This window comes from Muscardinus avellanarius (assembly GCF_963383645.1).
Source record: "Muscardinus avellanarius genome assembly, chromosome: 3".
Classification (NCBI taxonomy): Eukaryota; Metazoa; Chordata; class Mammalia; order Rodentia; family Gliridae; genus Muscardinus; species Muscardinus avellanarius.
In genome coordinates, this window is record NC_137788.1 from 89,706,677 (window position 1) to 89,725,817 (window position 19,141).

The 19,141-nt window shown below is 41.9% G+C and overlaps 1 protein-coding gene across 5 annotated transcripts in view; it reads right to left on the reverse strand.

The window, feature by feature from the left end:
* DBT (dihydrolipoamide branched chain transacylase E2) overlaps positions 1 to 19,141 on the reverse strand; it is a gene marked incomplete at both ends in the record, with an annotated part of 45,527 nt that overhangs the window by 4,691 nt on the left and 21,695 nt on the right. For 2 of the 5 annotated variants that reach the window (XM_080693175.1, XM_080693173.1), the window contains 6 exons: positions 448 to 525; positions 7,050 to 7,216; positions 9,204 to 9,420; positions 11,560 to 11,681; positions 14,878 to 15,059; positions 18,479 to 18,554. In XM_080693175.1, the coding sequence (XP_080549301.1) occupies positions 448 to 525; positions 7,050 to 7,216; positions 9,204 to 9,420; positions 11,560 to 11,681; positions 14,878 to 15,059; positions 18,479 to 18,554 (842 nt within the window). Of the gene's footprint in view, positions 1 to 447; positions 526 to 7,049; positions 7,217 to 9,203; positions 9,421 to 11,559; positions 11,682 to 14,877; positions 15,084 to 18,478; positions 18,555 to 19,141 lie in introns of all 5 variants that reach the window. The other 3 variants (XM_080693174.1, XM_080693172.1, XM_080693176.1) reach the window with 3 other exon arrangements.

The following is a 19,141-nucleotide window of genomic DNA, read 5'->3' on the forward strand; positions in this document are numbered from 1 at the left end:
AGTAATTTCAAATAGTTTTTAAACATATGCAAAAAATGGGCAGGTGCATTGGTGCACACTTTTAATCTCAGTAGTTGGGAGAAAGAACATGTTTTAAAAAAAAAAAAAAAGCTGGACATGGTGGTGCATGAGGATCATAGGTTGTGGCCAGCCACAGCTACTTAGTGAGGCCCTCTGTAATTTAGTGAGACTCTGTTTCAAAATAAAGAATAAAATATAAGACTGGAGATGTAGCTTGGAGGTAGAATGCCCCTGGGTTCAATCCCTGGTACCACACCCCCCACACAAATTTATATTTATTCATAAATAAATGTAGATAATAAATAAATTTAAATTCTACTCTATAAAGTAAATCGTTATTGGAGGTGTGAGAGAAGTCTCTCTACCTACAAGCACATTCCCACCATCTTCCATTCATAATGAACACTTTGACAATGCATAGCTCACCTTGTATGTTATATTCTGGCAGTTTTCATCCACAGAAGCATTAAGGATAGGAAATTGTAGTAATCCCAAAGAAGCAGCCTGTTTAGTGGAAAAGAATGCAACATCAGCACTTTTAACTCAGAAAGGTCAGGGACTCGAAGCAATAAGAGACATAAAAGGAGAGGGGGCCGGGCGTGGTGGCGCACGCTTGTAATCCCCGCGCTTGGGAGGCTGAGACAGGAGGATCGCGCAGGTCCGAAGCCAGCCTCAGCTGCTTAGTGAGGCTCTCAGCAACTCACTGAGACCCTGTTTCCAAATAATGTATGAAATAGGTCTGGGAGTGTAGCCCGGAAGTAGAAAAGCCCCTGGGTTCTACCCCCGTAGCACAAATAAATAAAGAAATTAATTAATTAAAATATTTTTAGAAAGGAGAGAGGGAGAGAATTCTTGTTTATGCTTTTTCAACGTCAAGACTACATGCACCTGGGCATATTGTTTCCATTGCTACCTTCAACCAATGTCAAACTAGGTTATCCTAATTGTTTAAGAATAAAAGATTAAACTAGGTAAGTAACTTGTAAGCATCAAGCAGATTTTCAAATAATTGTACAGACTGACCAAAGTTCTACAGAAAATGTTGCAATTCTAAGCAATTTCCTCACATATATTCCTAAGATTTCTATGAGAAGCAAACCAGTAGTTCAAAAATAAACTGGGAAGGCAGGTAAGATATTTCTCTATGTAGAGAGAATATATAGGAGCCGGGCGTGGTGGCGCATGCTTGTAATCCCCGCGCTTGGGAGGCTGAAACAGGAGGATCTCACAGGTTCAAAGCCAGCCTCAGCTGGTTTAAGAGACCGTTTCCAAATAAAATATAAAATAGGTCTGGGAGTGTAGCCTGGAGGTAGAAGGCCCCTGGGTTCCATCCCCAGTACCACCAAAAAATAAAAAATAAAAAAAAAATAAATAAATATATATATTTTAAGGATTTCTTTTTTTTCTCTTTTCTTTTTTTGTACTGTAGGTTGAATGCAGGGGCATTCTACCTCCCAGCTATACCCCAGCCCTTTTTATTTTGAAATAGAGTCTCGCTAGGTTGCTGAGGATAGCCTCAAACCTGTGATCCTGTCTCAGCCTCCCAAGTACTGAGATTACTGAAGTGCAACGCCATGCCAAGTTTGCTGTAAGGATTTCAAAGTGCTCTGACCACTAGAAGCCAGGGGTCTACCTGGTGTCCTTGGCTAAGAGAAGGACAGGGTCGGCACAACATTTACTCAGAGCTGAGCATTGCTAAATCATATTTATTTCTTCCTTTTCTTTCTCCTTTAATCCCTTCTTTTTCTTTTCTTCTTTTATTCCTCTTCTGTGCATATTCAGATTTTCAAACTGAACCCAAATGTTCCTGATAGCTTTCCCCACGCCCTCCCATCTATGATCTAACAATCAACATTTGCACATTGCATTTGGTGGTCATACTTTGTATTAAATTTAAGAAGGAGCAAAATAAAAATTCTTCAGATTGTTCTTAAAAAGAATTCCCATGCTGGGCATGGTGGCACATGCTTGTAATCCGATTACTTGGGAAGCTGAGACAGGAGGATCAAAGGTTTGAGGACAGGCTCAGCAGGTAGAGAGATTCTCATCAACCTAGTGAGACTCTATTTCAAAAAATAAAAATAAAATAGGGCTGGGGTGTAGCTCAGAGGTAGAATGTCCCTGGGTTCATCCCCAGTACTGCACACACAATAATATTTTGCTTCTCTATTGCCCTCATCTAGTTCCAGTAAGAGTTTCTACAGCCAGGTATAATGGTGAATGCTTGGAATCCCAGTACTTTGAGAGGCTTCGACAGGAGGGTCATGCAGGCTTATGGCCAGCCTCAGCTACTTAGTGAGGCAACTTGGTGAGATCCTTTGGCAACTTGGTGAGATCCTGATTCAAAATAAAGAACAAAATCAGGGCTGGGGGTGTAGCTCGGAGGTAGAATACCCTTGGGTTCAATCCCCAGTACCACACACACACACACACAAAAGTTTTTACATGATGGTCGTGCTGGCACACGCCTCTAATCTCAGTACTGGAGGATCAGTACAGGAGGATCAAGGGTTTGAGACAAACCTCAGAAACTTAACCCTGTTTCAAAATTTAAAATCCCACATGGTTTAGTGGTTAGGATTCCTGGTTTTCACCCAGGCGCCCCGGTTTTGACTCCCGGTGTGGAAACGCCAATCTTTGCCGGGCGTGGTGGCGCACGCTTGTAATCCCCACGCTTAGGAGGCGGAAACAGGAGGATCCCTCAGGTTCGAAGCCTGCTGTGCTGGCTTAAGAGACCCTGTTTCCAAAAATAAAAAAGTATAAAATAAGTATAAAAGTATAAAATAAGTCTGGGAGTGTAGCCCGGAGGTAGAAGGGCTTCCAGGAACCCCAGTACCACACAAAAAAAAATAAATAAATAAAATTAAAAAAAAATATATATATATATATGGCTGGGATATAACTTAGAGGTAGACATTCCTGGGTTCAATTCCCAGTGTCAAAAGAAGAGAGAGTCCTTTACTCACACTGTGTTAAGTGTAGTTTTGTCTGTGCATTTTTAATCTTTACAGGGAAAAATAAATAAACCAAATTCTTGAACTAGAGAAGAGTTTAAGCACATAGAGTCCTTTTCATAGTGATTAGTTTAAATAGGTTAAGGATCTAAATCAGTGGAAGACAAATATAATGGTCAGATTTGCTACAAATTCCTTAATTTTTCTGACTTGAAAGTTTTAGGAAGCATTTAATTTGTTAACTATAATTTTAATCTTCTTGTAAAATCCATAGCTAAGGTTAATCTAAAGGATTACACTTTATTTTATTATTATTATTATTATTATTATTATTTTAATTTTTGCAGTACTGGGGATGGAACCCTTCTACCTCTGGGCTACACTCCCACACCTATTTTTTATATTTTATTAGGAAACAGGGTCTCTTAATCCTCTTTGGCTAGCTTCGAACCTGCGCGATCCTCTTGTCTCCACCTCCCAAGCGCGGGGATTATAAGCGTGCACCACCACGCCCGGCTTTTTTATTCTTTATTTTGAAACAGGGTATCACTGAGTTGCAAAGGGCCTCACTAAGTACCGCGATCCTCCTGTCTCAGCCTCCCAAATGCTGGGATTACAAGTGTGCGCCACCACGCCTGGCTAGGATTACACACTAAAACAATGTTTTGAGTAAAATCCAAATTATGTAAATAAAATACAAGACATGTGCCCAGGGATTGGGTCATTTTTCTTGTGTACAATACTTCATAGTATTCTTTTGAAATTCATGCTATTTTAAGACAAAATTTACTAAATATTTTTTCAAAATACATATCAGATATTTCATTTGGGCTAGAACAATAAAGAAAAATGGCAAGCCGGGCATGGTGGCGCACACTTGTAATCCCAGCATTTGGGAGGCTGAGACCACAGGATTGGGGTTCGCGGACAGCCTCAGCTACTTAGTGAGGCCCTCTGCAACTCAGTGAGACCCGGTTTCAAAATAGATAATAAAAAAAAAATAGGGTAGGGGGTGTAGCTCGGAGGTGGAATGCCCCTGGGTTCCATCCCCCAGACCTGCAATAAAAGAAAAAAAAATAGAAAAATGGCAATGAAAGCCTGAGCTTGGTTAGTGGGAATAAAACTAACTTGACATAACAGAGCTAGGGAAAAGGGGCCCAAGCACTGCTGTGTCCTGTCTTCATCCCTGCCAGTACTATGAGACGTGTACAAGTGACTCCATCCCTGCCAGTACTGTGAGATGTGTACAAGTGACTTCATCCCTGCCAGTACTATGAGACGTGTACAAGTGAGCATTCTCGGAGACAAGAAAGACCCGCGGAAGAGCCCACCCAGGGCTGACTGCGGTGAGGGACCCCCGCAGGCTCAGCAGACTCCTTGCTCACCTGTGACTCCAGTGACTCAATAAAGAGCTGCTCTTCTAAACCAATCGACTCTGCTATACAGCAGTAGGAACCACCTCCTTGTCTTCCCAGTGACGCTTTCCCCCTCCCCTGTTGACACAGCGCTGCCTCTGGCACCCTCTTGATTCTTTGCCAACTCACCTTCCACCCACCCCTCTGAAACCCCTGGCTGCTTCTCTTTCACATGCAGTTTGGGTGATGCCGTGCACCTGTTTCAACTCCTCGTCTCCACACACCTCCACCAGAGTCCAGAGACTCCATCTCATGTGAATAGAACATCCAGCTACTCGGTGGGTAGCTGCTAAAGGAAAATGTTCTACTTCGTGAGGCCCTTCGCAACTCAGTGAGACCCTGTTTCAAAATAAAGAATAAAAAATAGGGCAGTGGGTATAGCTCGGAGGTCAAATGCCCCTGGGTTCCATCCCTAAACCTGCAAAAAAAATAAAAAATAAATCGAGCTGGGGATGTAGCTCAGAGGTAGAATGCCTCTGGGTTCAATCCCCAGTACCACAAAATAAATAAATAAATAATAAATAAATAAATAAATAAATAAATAGGGCCGGGCGTGGTGGCGCATGCTTGTAATCCCCGCGCTTGGGAGGCGGAGACAGGAGGATCGCGCAGGTTCGAAGCCAGCCGTGCTGGAGTAAGAGACCCTGTTTCAAAAATATAAAATAGGTCTGGGAATGTAGCCCAGAGGTAGAAGGGCTTCCAGGAACCCCAGTACCACCAAAAATAAATAAATAAATAAATAAATAAATAAATAAATAAATAAGGCTGGGGGTGTAGCTTGGAGGTAGAATGTCCCTGGGTTCCATCCCCAGTACTGGAAAAAAAAAAAAAGAAAGAAAGAAAAATGGTGTCTATCTCCTGAGACTCAGCAACCAGCAAAGAGACAACCAAGTCAACACTGGCAAGACACTGAGATGCATCACAACAGGAAACAAAAGAATGCTAACTCAACAGCTGCAGCCGCAGAAGGCTTCTGAAGGGGTTGATTTCCAAACACGATTTGGTATTTAGGACAGGTAGGAATTTGATCAAAAGAGGAGGGAGCAGCAGGTTGTGGTGGCGCACGCTGGTAATCCCAGTTCTTGGGAGGGTGAGGCAGGAGGATCACAGGTTCACTGTCAGTCACAGCAACTTAGCGAGGTCCTCTGCAACTCAGATCCTGTTTCAAAAAGAAGGGGGGTAGCCGGGCGTGATGGCGCACACTTGTAATCCCCATGCTTGGGGGGCTGAGACAGGAGGATCGCACAGGTTTGAAGCCAACCTCAGCTACTTAGTGAGGCTCTCAGCTACTTACTTAGTGAGACCCTATTTCCAAATAAAATATAAAAAATAGGTCGGGGGTGTAGCCCAGAGGTAGAAGGCCACTGGGTTTCATCCCCAGTAACACAAAAAAGGGGGGTAATTGAGGATGTAGTTCAGAAGTACAATGCCCCTAGGTTCAATACCCAGTACTACAAAAGGAGAAAGAAAGAAAAAAATAATAATAAAGAAGAGAGGAGGGGGTATTTCAGGTGCCACTTTATCTCACTAACATTACTATAATAGAGAGAGGGACTACAGGAAAGGAGACTGGAAATGCAGGCAGCAGAGGCTTCTAACAGCATTTGCATGCCACCCTGAGGAGTTTAGCACTGTCCTAAAGATGATGAACCACTGAAAAGAATCAAGGAATAAGGTAACCGTCTTATTTATGGCCAATCAGTCTTGGTGCCATGTGGAGAGAGGACTGGGGAATGCAATGGAGTCAGAAACATCAGTATATACTGTGGAGTAAAAGAAGACCAGGTCCAGAAACTTAGCTTTTCTGTTTATTTCTAAGCCTCTCAGAGCTCTAATCTCCTTAAAAGGAACATTAAGACAGTACGATTTACATGTCAGGGCTTCTCTGAGGATTAAGAGCTACTATGTACAACATGTTTACCACTGGGCCGGGCCTCCACAATGGTTGTTCCTGTGAGTCACTGAGGCTCAGCTGTCATTTATTCCATCTTATACTGGCCCCTAGACCCCACACCAGAAATAAGTCTCGGGATCTCCATGCACTTGTTGAATAAAGTGAAAATAAACAGATTCAGATTTAGCTATATGAAGTTGTTACCTGAGGAAAAAGTGGCAAAATACTGCTGCAAAATCAATACCAAGTCTCAACTGAGTCCAAACTAGGACTTTCCTGTGACCTTTTCAGAATAAAGGCTTTGCATAACAGGCAGGATAACCCCCTCCTTCAGGGACTTGAGCAGAAAAATATGACACACAACTTCAGCTTTGTATATTCTTTTTTTTTTTTTTTTTCCTTTGGTTGGGTCTGGGGATGGAACCCAGGGGCATGCAACCTCTAAGCTACACCCCCAGCCCTATTTTTTATTCTTTATTTTGAAACAGGGTCTCACTGAGTTGCAGAGGGCCTCACTAAGTAGCTGAGGCTGTCTGCAAACCGCGATCCTCCGGTCTCAGCCTCCTGAATGCTGGGATTACAAGCGTGCGCCACCACGCCCGGCTTCAGCTTTATATATTCTTATGAAATAAGTGAGTGCACATTGTTTTAACTATATGATGTGATAGGAAGTAATGTTTTTATTCAAACCTAGTGAGCACACTGCGTCTTGGCAGGACAAAATGTAAATGTCCTACTCAAGCTTTGAAATGAATGAAATCTCACCTTTAAGAAAAAGGGCATAAAGGAGAGTTTGATTCCACGGGAGGCAGCAACGGGCTTTAGCTCTTCTCGTAGCTTAACCAGCTCTGTCAGGTCGACCTCATCACAGTAGCCAAAGTGAGGGATCTTCAGGGCTGCAGACATGGTCTTAACCATTGCTTTTTGAAAGCCTGGAAAAGATTCAACATTATTTATAAACCTGATAGTCTATTACTCTTTGGGTAGCAACATTACATATCTATTGTTTTCTAGAAAAGCTATGAGACCCTCTGCAACTTGGTGAGACCTGGTTTCAAAACAAAAAATAAGCTGGGCATGGTGGCATATGCTTGTAATCTCAGTACTTGGGAGGCTGAGACAGGAGGATCACAGGTTCGTGGCCAGCCTCAGCTACTTAGTAAGGCCCTCCACAATGTAGCGAGACCCTGTTTCAAAATAAAGAATTAAAAAAAAGGGCTGGGGTGTAGCTCAGAGGTAGAAGGGCTCTGGGTTCAATCCCCAGTTCTGAAAAATAAATAAATAAATAAATAAATGATTAAAATAGGCCTGGGAATTAGCTCAGAGGTAGAATGTTCTTGGGGGAAAAAGACAAAAAGAAGGAAAAAGAAGCCGGGCGTGGTGGCGCACGCATGTAATCCCAGCATTTGGGAGGCTAAGACTGGAGGATCGCGGTTTGCGGACAGCCTCAGCTACTTAGTGAGGCTTTTTGCAACTCAGTGAGACCCTGTTTCAAAATAAAAAATAAAAAATAGAGCTGGGCGTGGTGGCGCACGCTTGTAATCCCCGCGCTTGGGAGGCAGAGACAGGAGGATCGCGCAGGTTCGAATCCAGCCGCGCGCACTGGCTTAGGAGACCCTGTTTCCAAATAAAAATGTAAAAATAGGTCTGGGAGTATAGCCCGGAGGTAGAAGGGCTTCCAGGAACCCCAGTACCACCAAAAATAATAATAATAATAATAAAAATATAAAAAAATAAAAAATAGGGCAGGGGTGTAACTTGGAGGTCGAATGTCCCTGGGTTCCATCCCCAGACCCGCCCCCGCCCCCCAAAAAAATTATACGCTAGTCAGGTATGGTAGCACACACTTGTAATCCCAGTACTTGGGAGGCTGAGACAGGAGGATCGCAATTTGATGCCAGCCTTGGCAATTTATTGAGGCCCTGCTTCAAAATAAGAAATAAAAAGGGAAGTAGGGCGTGGTGGTGGACGCTTGAGCATTTGGGAGGCTGAGACGGGCGAATCATGGTTCTCAGACAGCCTCAGCTACTTAGGCCCTTCGCAGCTCAGTGAGACCCTGTTTCAAAAATAAAAAGACTAGCCAGGCGTGGTGGCACATGCTTGTAATTCCAGCATTTGGGAGGCTAAGACAGAGGAGGATCCAAGTTCGTGGATGGCCTCAGCTACTTAGTGAGGCCCTCTGCAACTGAGTGAGACCCCTGTTTCAAAATAAAGAATAAAAAAATAGGGCTGGGGGGTGTAGCTTGGAGGTAGAATGCCCCTGGCTTCCATCCCTAGTCACACACACACACACACACACACACACACACACACACACACACACGAATAAATGAGGCCGGGCGTGGTGGCGCACACTTGTAATCCCTGCGCTTGGGAGGCTGAGACAGGAGGATCACAGGTTTGGTGACAGTCTCAGCGATATTGCAAGACTCAGCAATCTATCAAGGCCCTGGTTCAAAACAAAACAAAAATAAATAAATAAAGGGCTGAGGGTATAGCTCAGAGGTTGAATGCTCCTGGGTCCAGTCCCCATAATACAATTACACACACACACACACACACACACACACACACACATATACATACACACACACACACACACACACACACACACACACACACACACCTATATGCTATATTTAGGAGGCTGAAACAGGAGGATTATAGGTTCAAGGCCAGAGCAGGTAACTGATCAAGACCTTGCTTCAAGATAAAAAATAAAAAGGGCTGGGGGTATAGCTCAGTGGTAGAATGTCCCTGGGTTCCATCCCCAATAACATAAAAAACTAGATGGTGATGTTGAGTTTGAATTCTTCCTTTAGGAAGAATTGCAAGTCTCCTATCACAGCCATGCATAGGGTAAAGTAGCTTCCCCCAAATAAACGTAGCTCTGCTTTGCATTACTGTTGTTAGCATTACCTTTTACAGGTTCTGTTCTGTCTTTGCCTGTGAATGCTGGAGGTCTTGATACTGGTAGGGGAACAGTCCTTTCTTTTGGTTTTGGTGGAGGTGTCATAATTTCGGCTTTTGGTGAAGGAGGTAATATAGCTCCTGTCTGCTTTTCCAAAAAGTTGAGAATATCTTCTTTAAGTATTCTGCCATCTTTTCCTGAGCCAACAACTTCACTCAGCTTAATCTAAAACAAACAAACAAACAAACACCCCACATTTTTAATGTTAAAAATGTAACTTTAGCTGGGCATGGTGGCGCATGCCTGTAATCCTAGTACTTGGGAGGCTCAGACAGGAGGATCACAGGTTTGAAGACAGTCTCAGCAAGACTCTTATCAACCTAGAAAGACCCTACTTCAAAAATAAAAATAAAAGGCTAAGGGTATATCTCAGAGGTAGAATGCCCCTGAGTTCAATGCCCCAGTACTACACACACACACACACACACACACACACACACACACACCCCAACTTAAAAATAAGTCTCTCATCCTCTGCAACTTAGATCTTGTTTCAAAATAAAAAATAAAATTGGGCTAGGATTGTAGCTCAGAGGTAGAACACTCCTGGGCTGTTTAATCCCAAGTATCACACAGAAAAAGGAGGAGGAGGAGGAGGAGGAGGAGGAGGAGAAGGAGGGGGAGGAGGAGATGGTGCTGTGACCCTACATAAGTAGCTTGTTTTTTTTTTCAGTAGTGGACTGCAGAGGGTCTTACTAAGTAGCTGAGGTTGTCTGCGAACTTGCGTGATCCTCGGGTCTCAGCCTCTCAAATGCTGAGATTACAAATGTGTGCCACCACCCCTGGCTTCCTAAGTAGTTATTTTTATAAACATTATTCATTTGTCTGTGTACTTTTGAGGTATCTACATTATATATATGGATTCCTAGCTATTTATGAAAGTTTACATTTTTAAACAGTCAGGTACTTTTAAATCATGTCCATAAGTCTTTCTTGATCTTTTCTATTCTTAGAGACTACATAAGAGGAAGAACTGAGAATTCAAATAAGAATAAGCATTATAACAAATTTAGATGAATATTTCTGATACTGGCTACCAGTTAAACAAACAATAGCATAAATAATCATAATGTAAAAGCCTTTTCAAATTATTGTTTTTCTGATGGTTGCTTTTAAAAGATCATTAAAGAGCCAGGCATGGGGGTGCACACTGTAATCCCAGCATTTGGGAGGCTGAGACAGGAGGATCGCAGTTCACAGGTAGCCTCAGCTACTTAGTGAGGCCCTGTGCAACTCAGTGAGACCCTTTTTCAAGGTAAAGAATAAAAACAGGGCTGGGGTGTAGCTTAGAGGTAGAAGATCTCTGGGTTCCATCCCCAGTACCGCCAAAAAACAAAAAAAACAAAAAAAAACAACAAACACCATAAAGCATTTAATTCTATTTAGATAAGCATTTATAAACTTGGATTGTATGAATATCCTTTGTATTAGTATATCTCTAAAAGATAACTTTAAAAGAATAAAGGACTTTATAATGTTAAACACAAACTATATAACAGGTGAACTCTAAGAATTTCAACAAATTATTTTAAGTAATTATAAACAACTATAAATGCCACTGGTTTTTAATCTTAAACTCAATTAAAAAATATGAAAACTCCCAGGCATGGTGGCGCACGCTTGTAATCCCTGCGCTTGGGAGGCGGAGACTGGAGGATGGCGCAGGTTCAAAGCCAGCCGTGCTGGCTTAAGAAACCCTGTTTCCAAATTTTAAAAAAAGTATAATAATAGGTCTGGGAATGTAGCCCAGAGGTAGAAGGGTTTCCAGGAACCCCATTACCACCAAAAATATATATATATAAAAACTTCAAGAAAAGAAAAAAAGTGATTTAGGATAATAAACCTCACTGTTTAGTTTTTGGTAACCATACAACTACTGCAGTTAGTTGTATCTTTAGGAAATAGTATAGGAAAACCAAACCATGTATTGTATTTCTTCTACAGGTGCTCCTCCTATGTAATTAAGAAAAAAAAAGGTAAATGCTTTATAGCTTTAAAGAAATATATAGTTATTATTTCATTTGATGCCCTTAAGGACCTAGCATTTTACATTGTAATTTTTCTTTTCTTTTGGGAGGGGTACTGGGAATGGAACCTAAGGGCATTCTATCTCCAAGCTATATCCCCAGCCCTATTTTTCTTATTGTTTATTTATTTATTTATTTGTTTGTTTACTTTTGTGGTACTGGGGATTGAACCAGGGGGCATTCTACTTCCAAGCTACACAGGATAGTTGGATATATTTTTCAGTTACAAATGTCCCCTTTCTATGCAATCTTTGATTTAAATAGAAAGAACACGTACATTGTTTTCCATTGCCAGGCGGCGAACTGCAGGAGTGGCCAGGGTTTTCTGGCCCTTTATCTCTTGGTGCGTGTGCTCATCATGGGACACGGCAGGAGTTTCGACGACATCCTCTTCTGAGTCTGGTAACATAAGACAACTTCAGCTGAAAATACTTTTTAAAAAAGCTTAGTAGCCTTGCACATCTAAAATCCCAAGTTTATAGTCAAAATGCATAAGAGTTGGGCTACTTTAGTCTGGGAAAACCTGTAACATTAGGCACAGAGTGGGGGATGTGCTGATACCTCATGCTATGGAAGTGTTAGGACCTGGTATATATTTCTCTTCTATTAAAATCTTTTGTTAAAGTTACTCTGAGAGTTTCTTCCATAAACCTTTAAACATGTATGCTTTAAATATTTCCCTAAACAAATTCCCATATATAATATGTATGTATATGTGTGTGTGTATATATATATATATATGTATATATATATATATATATATATATATATATATATTTTTTTTTTTTTTTTTTTTTTTTTTGTACTGGAGATGGAACCCAGGGGCATTCTACCTCTGAGCTATACCCCCTGCCCTATTTTTTTATTCTTTATTTTGAAACAGGGTCTCACTGAGTTGCAAAGGGCCTCACTAAGTAGCTGAGGCTGGCTGTGAACCTGGGATTCTCCTGTGTCAGCCTCCCAAGTATTGGGATTACAAGTGTGCACCACCAAGTCTGGCTAAAAAAAGCTAATTTCTTTTTTTCTTTTTCTTTTCTTTTTTTGCAGGCCTGGGGATGAAACCCATGGGGCATTTTATCTCTGAGCTACAGCCCCTGCCCTATTTTTTATTCTTTATTTTGAAACAGGGTCTTACTAAGTTGTGGAGGGCCTCTCTAAGTAGCTGACGCTGGCCAGTAAATCTGCGATTCTCCTGTCTCAGCCTCCCAAATGCTGGGATTACAATCGTGCGCCACCACATCCAGCAAGAAAAAGCTGTTTTCTAATGACATAATTTGTGAACTTCCGAGGTAGGGAGCCAGACACCTGCCATCGATAGAATTGCCCTGATTCAGTTTCCCTCTGTAACAGCCTCATGTGAATTTCCTTTTGTCACAATGTTTGCAAGTCCCATGGTTGCTGCTTCTAAATACTGGTCTCTTCACTTTTATTCTGATTTTCCTTCTTTTCTCTTCTACTTTTCCTTAAGAAGTTTGGCTCTCATCACCATCACCAAAGAGATGCTTTTACGTGTCGGCACATAAAATGTTACAGGTGTGGCTTGTGTGTCCGCCAGAAGTGACTGTGATAGGAGGCTGGGTGCCCAGGTAGCAGCACCGGCAAGTGCTGTAGAAATACGTTAAGAGTGGGATGGAGAGCTGGGGATAGAGCTCAGGTGTAGACTGCCTCCCGAGGCTGATCCTCAGCGCTACGCGCACACAAAAAGGAAGAGGAGCCTATGAAGGTCTTTGGGTCATGGAAGCATGCTCTTAGAGGGTAGCTCTCAGATGCTCCTAAGTTCTCTCCCTGGTCCTGCTTCAAGATACAACCGTTCGCTCCTAAAAACACTGCTAAGATATACTATGGCTCCCAGCAGAGGCTACACCAATGGCACTGCCAAATCTTAAGACTCTGACCCTCCAAAACTGTGAGCTCTTTTTCTTAAAAAAAGCAGCCTGAGCCGGGCGTGGTGGCGCACGCTTGTAATCCCCGCGCTTGAGACGCTGAGACAGGAGGATCGTGCTGGTTTGGAGCCAGCCTCTCTGGCTTAAGAGACCCTGTTTCCACATAAAAAGTAAAAAAATAGGTCTGGGAGTGTAGTCTGTGGGAGTGTATCCCGGAGGTAGAAGGGCTTCCAGGAACCCCAGTACCACCAAAAAAAAAAAAAAAAAAAAAAAGCAGCCTGAGCCTGGCATGATGGTGCCCATCTGTAATCTCAGTACTTAGGAGGCTGAGTCAAGGCCAGCTTCAGCAACCTACTGAGGCCCTATTTCAAAATAAAAAATAAAAAGGGCTGGGAGTAGTTTGGAGATAGAATGCCCCCAGGTTAATCCCCAGTACCGCCACCAAAAGAAAAAAACAAAACAGAAAAGTAGGCTGTGTCAGTTATTTTGTTATGTGATAAAAAGCTAACTCAGACACAAATACAAGTGGCAAAATATGGTAACCCAGTTATTTTAATCTTTGTGTACTCCAATTCCAATTTTTATTTGTGTGTGTGTTGCGGGTCTGGGGATGGAACCCAGGGGCATTTGACCTCCGAGCTACACCCCTTCTCCTATTTTTATTCTTTATTTTGAAATAGGGTCTCACTAAGTTGTGGAGGGCCTCACCAAGTAGCTGAGGCTGTCCACAAACTTGTGATCCTCCTGTCTCAGCCTCCCGAATGCTGGGATTACAAGCATGAGGCACCATGCCTGGCTATCCAATTGTTATTCTTAGTGACGAGTATTTAGAACCTGAATCTTGAACTTGTGAGAGCTTGCAGCTTCTTTGAACACTAAGGTTTCCAGAAAGCAGGCCTTCAGATAAATAAGTCCCACTGCTCACCGTTTTAACATGGTAACTTCTTAAAAGATAATCATGTGCAGCCAGCCTCAGCTACTTAGTGAGGCCCTGTTTCAAAATAAAGAATAAAAAATTGGGCTGAGGGTCTAGCTCGGAGGTAGAATGCCCTGGGTTCAAATCCCAGTACTGAGTCGGGCGTGGTGGCGCACGCTTGTAATCCCTGCACTTGGGAGGCTGAGACAGGAGGATCACACAGGTTTGAAGCCAGCCTCAGCTACTTAGTGAGGCTCTCAGCAACTTAGTGAGACCCTGTGTCCAAATAAAGTATAAAAATAGGTCTGGGAGTATAGCCCAGAGTTAGAAAGCCTCTGGGTTCCACCTCCAGTAACACACACACACACACACATCCCAGTACTGGAAAAAAAAAAAAGATAATCATGTGCCATAGAGAACCTTTTTTATTTTCTTAATTTTGTCTTCTAAATTCCTACTACAGCCAGGTGTGGTGGTGCATGCTTGTACACTTGTAATCCCAGCATTTAAGAGGCTGAGACAGGAGGATCAGGGTTCATGGACAGCCTCAGCTACTTAGTGAGGCCCTTTGCAACTCAGTGAGACCCTGCTTCAAAATAAAGAATAAAAAATAGGGCTGGGGGCATAGATTGGAGCTAGAATGCCCCTGGGTTCAATCCACAGTACTGAAAGTTTTAAAAATCCCTACTAGAAATCCTATAAATCGATAAAAATAAGGATCACTTTTCACTGGGAACCAATGACAAATAGACAGCCGTGATGAGTGCGGCAAAACAGTCCAACACGCTCACAGTACCTTTTAAAGCTTCTGTTTCTATGTCCACTAGTGGCTTCCCCACGTAGGCAATGTCATCTAGGTTATAATAGAGTTTTTTAATGACTCCATCGTAGCGACTAGTGATGGTAACAGAAGCTTTGTCACTCTGCACTTCACAGATGCTATCGAACTGAGACACTGTGTCGCCTTCTTTAACGTACCTAAGGGGAAAAGACACGAGACACATTTACACCTGCAGCCCTAATCACAGATCATCTCAGCAACGTCAGTAGCACGCTGAGCTACGTCAGCATCCACTTTGCCTAGTTTATATTCCCAGAGGAGGCCCCAAGGAATGTTTCAAAGAAGATGACAATGGCTTCCAGAGTCTCTTTGATACATCTCCAAGAAATATTAAAAATTCAAGTAGTTAATGATTTAATGAAGATTTATGGCTTTCTCTTTGATCGGTTTCTTGGAAAAGAAGTTTTGTTTGTTCGTTTTGGTACTGGGGATTGAGCCCATCTCTAAGATAGACCTCCAGCCCTTTTTTTTTTTTTTATTCTTTATTTTTGAAACAGGGTCTCATTAAGTTGTGAAACGGGGTTTGGGGAGGTGGACTCACTAAGTAGCTGAGGCTGGGATTCCTTAGCTGCAATCCTCCTGCCTCAGCCTCCCAAATACCCAGTTTACAAGTACATGCCACCACACTCAGCTAAAAATATATTTTTGAGAGTCAACACACTTGTTGCTCAGAAAGTTCAGATTTCGGCCAGGTGTGGTGGTACACGCTTGTAATCCCAGTACTTGGGGGGTTGGGACAGGAGGATCATGCAGGTTCGAAACCAGCCTCAGCTATTTAGTGAGGCTCTCAGCAATATAGTGAGACTCTGTTTCCAAATAAAATATAAAATAAGTCTTAGAGTGTAGCCCAGAAGTAAAAAGCCCTTGGACTTCATTCCCAGTACCACAAGAAAAAAAAAAATTCAGATTTTGGGCTGCACATGGTGGCACCCACCTGTAATCCCAGTACTTGGGAGGCTGAGACAAGAGGATTACAGGTTCAAGGTCAGCCTCATCATTTTACCAGGGTCCTCAGCAACTTAGTGAGACCCTATTTCAAAATAAAAAATAGAAGAAGCCGGGCGTGGTGGGGCACGTTTGTAATCCCAGCATTTGGGAGGCTGAGACCTGAGGATCATGGTTCACAGACAGCCTCAGCTACTTAGTGAGGCCCTCTGTAACTTAGTGAAACCCTGTTTCAAAATAAAGAATAAAGTAAAAACATAAAATAGTGCTGGGAATGTAACTCAGAGGCAGAATACCCCTGGGTTCAATTTCTAGCACCACAAAAACTATTTCAAAGAACTAAAAGAAACTATGCCTAAAATATTAGAAGAAAGTATGAGAAAATGATCTCACCACAGAGAAAATATCAATAAGGTGATTAAAAAAAAAAACCATATAGGTTAGACAGACGTGGTGGCGCACGCTTGTAATCCCCGCGCTTGGGCGGCAGAGACAGGAGGATAGCGCAGGTTCAAAGCCAGCCTCACTGGCTTAAGAGACCCTGTTTCCAAATAAAAATATAAAAAATAGGTCTAGGAGTATAGCCTGGAGGTAGAAGGGCTCCCAGGAACTCCAGTACCACCACCAAAAATATATATATATACTTTTTTATCTCATATATTTTTATCTCATATATTTTTCATAACATATATATATATATGTTAAAAACCACACCAAATTCTGGAAACAAAGAGTACAAAGATTAAAATAAAAATTCACCAGAGGGTCTCAACAGTAGTTTCTAATTAGTAGAAGAAGAACTGGAGAATTTGAAGACAGATCAATTAATATGTTTCTAATCTGAAGACTGAAAAGAAAAAAAAAAAACAAAGGAAAAACTCAGAGACCTTGAGACATCATCATTAAGCATATGAATATTAAGAAATCTGGGCATGGTGGTTCATGCCTATAATCCCAGTACCTGGATTGGTTCCTTAATTGGCTGTTTTGAATTGTGGTGCTATAGACATAGGTACGTATATATTGCTATGATATTATGATTTTAATTCTCTTGAAAAGATACAAAAGACTGCTATACCTAGGTCATGTGGTAGTACCATTCCTGGTCTTTTTCTGTGTGTGTACTATTGGGGATGGAACCCAGGGGCATTCTATCTCTAAGCTATAACCCCAGCCTTGTTTTATACTTTCATTTTGAAACAAAATCTCACTAGGTTGCAAAGGGCCTCACTAAATTTTTAAGGCTGTGATCCTCCTCTCTCAGCCTCCCAAGTACTGGGATTACAAGTGTGTGCAACCACACCTATCTCCATTCTTAGTCTTTTGAGGAACCTTCATACTGATTTCCATAGCGGTTGTATTACTTTACAAAAACAGTGTATAAGGCTTAAATGCTTATAAAAACATTAAGTGTACTCGGCAGTGTCCTTGCTTAGCATGCACAAGACCCTGGATACTAAGCAGTCAGACATGGTGGTGCACACCTATAATCCTAGCATTTGACAGGTGGAGACAGGAGGATTGCAGGTTCATAGCCAGCCTCCGCAATTTAGTGAGACCCTGTTTCTAAATAAAAAAATAAAATAGGGCTGGAGATGTACCTCAGAGGTAGAAAGCCCCTAGGTTCCATCCCCAGTACCACAAAACAAACAAACAAACAAAAACAAACATATACGTGGTCATATTAATCTAGAAGTTAGTTCCTCTTTCTTAGCTACAATAAGAAAAGGTCAGTAAAGGAATTAAAAAAGAAAAGAGGAACCAGATATAGTAGAGCATATCTATAATTTCAGTAGTTGAAAGGCTGAGACAAGAAGATTATAGATTTGATCTAGCCTCAGCAACTTAGTAAGACCCCGTTTAAAAAAAAAAAGTACTGGAAGCATAGCTCAGAGGTAGAATTCCCCTAGGTTCAGTCCTCAGTACCAAAAAATGAGAGCATCTATACCATACACACACAAAAGTAATCACTAAAAAATCATAACAAATAAAATTCCTTGATATACAATAAATTCTGTTACCGAGCCGGGCGTGGTGGCGCACGCTTGTAATCCTGGCACTTAGGAGGCGGAGACAGGAGGATCACGCAGGTTCAAAGCCAGCCTCGCTGGTTTAAGAGACCCCGTTTCCAAATAAAATATAAAATAGGTCTGGGAGTGTAGCCCAGAGATAGAAGAGTTCCATTCCCAGGACCACCAAAATAAATAAATTAATTAATTATGTTACCAACATATTGTGAACACAAAATAACTCTATCTTCTTATTTTAAAAGGCATTATATGTTATATAAAGTTTCTCAATTAAAATTGGTTCCTACTTATTTGTACTCAAATGAGTTTTACTAACATTTACTCTGATTGTTTTTCAGATCCATTTACCATTCTTAGCCAGGTGTGGTACACGCTTGTAATCCCAGTACTTGGGAGGCTGAGACAGGAGGATCTCGGTTCCTGGTCAGGCTCAGCTACTTAGTGAGGCCCTCCACAACTTAGTGAGACCCTGCTTCAAAACAAAAGAATAAAACTCAGGCTTAGGGTGTAGCTGGAAGGTAGAATGCCCCTGGGTTCGACCCCAGTACCTGAGAATAAAAGAAAAGAAAAGATTAACTCACCATTCTTTGACAGTTACCTCTCTGATCCCTTCTCCAATGTCTGAGAGTTTGAACTGAACAACCTGTCCCTGTAAAGCTTCAAAGACAAATGAGAAATGATCTTATTAAATATGTAAGTATTATGACCCATACATGCTTTTAGGCCTAAAATTAGAAAATATTCTTAAGCAGGAACAGAAATTGTTGCATCATTTACAGAAAACCCTCATTTTATAATCTTTAAAACCATTAGCCATTATTCATAATCATTAATGATTAAAAGTAGCTATTTCATGACAAACACTGACACCACCATAGAACTTAGATTTTTCCAACTTTTTTTTTTAATTTTTTTGGTGGTACTGGAGGTGGAACCCAGAGGCTTTCTACCTCCAGGCTATACTCCCAGACCCATTTTATATTTTATTTGGAAACAGGGTCTCACTTAAGTTGCTGAGAGCCTCACTAAGTAGCTGAGAGCCTCACTAAGTAGCTGAGGCTGGCTTAGAATCTTCATCATCCTCCTCTCCGCCTCCCAAGCGCGGGGATTACAAGCGTGCACCACCACACCTGGCTTGACTTTTCCAACTTCTAAAATAATGTTCTGCTGGGTGTGGTGGCACACATTTATAATCCCAGTACTTGGGAGGCTGAGACAGGAGGATCATGGTTTGTGGCCAACCT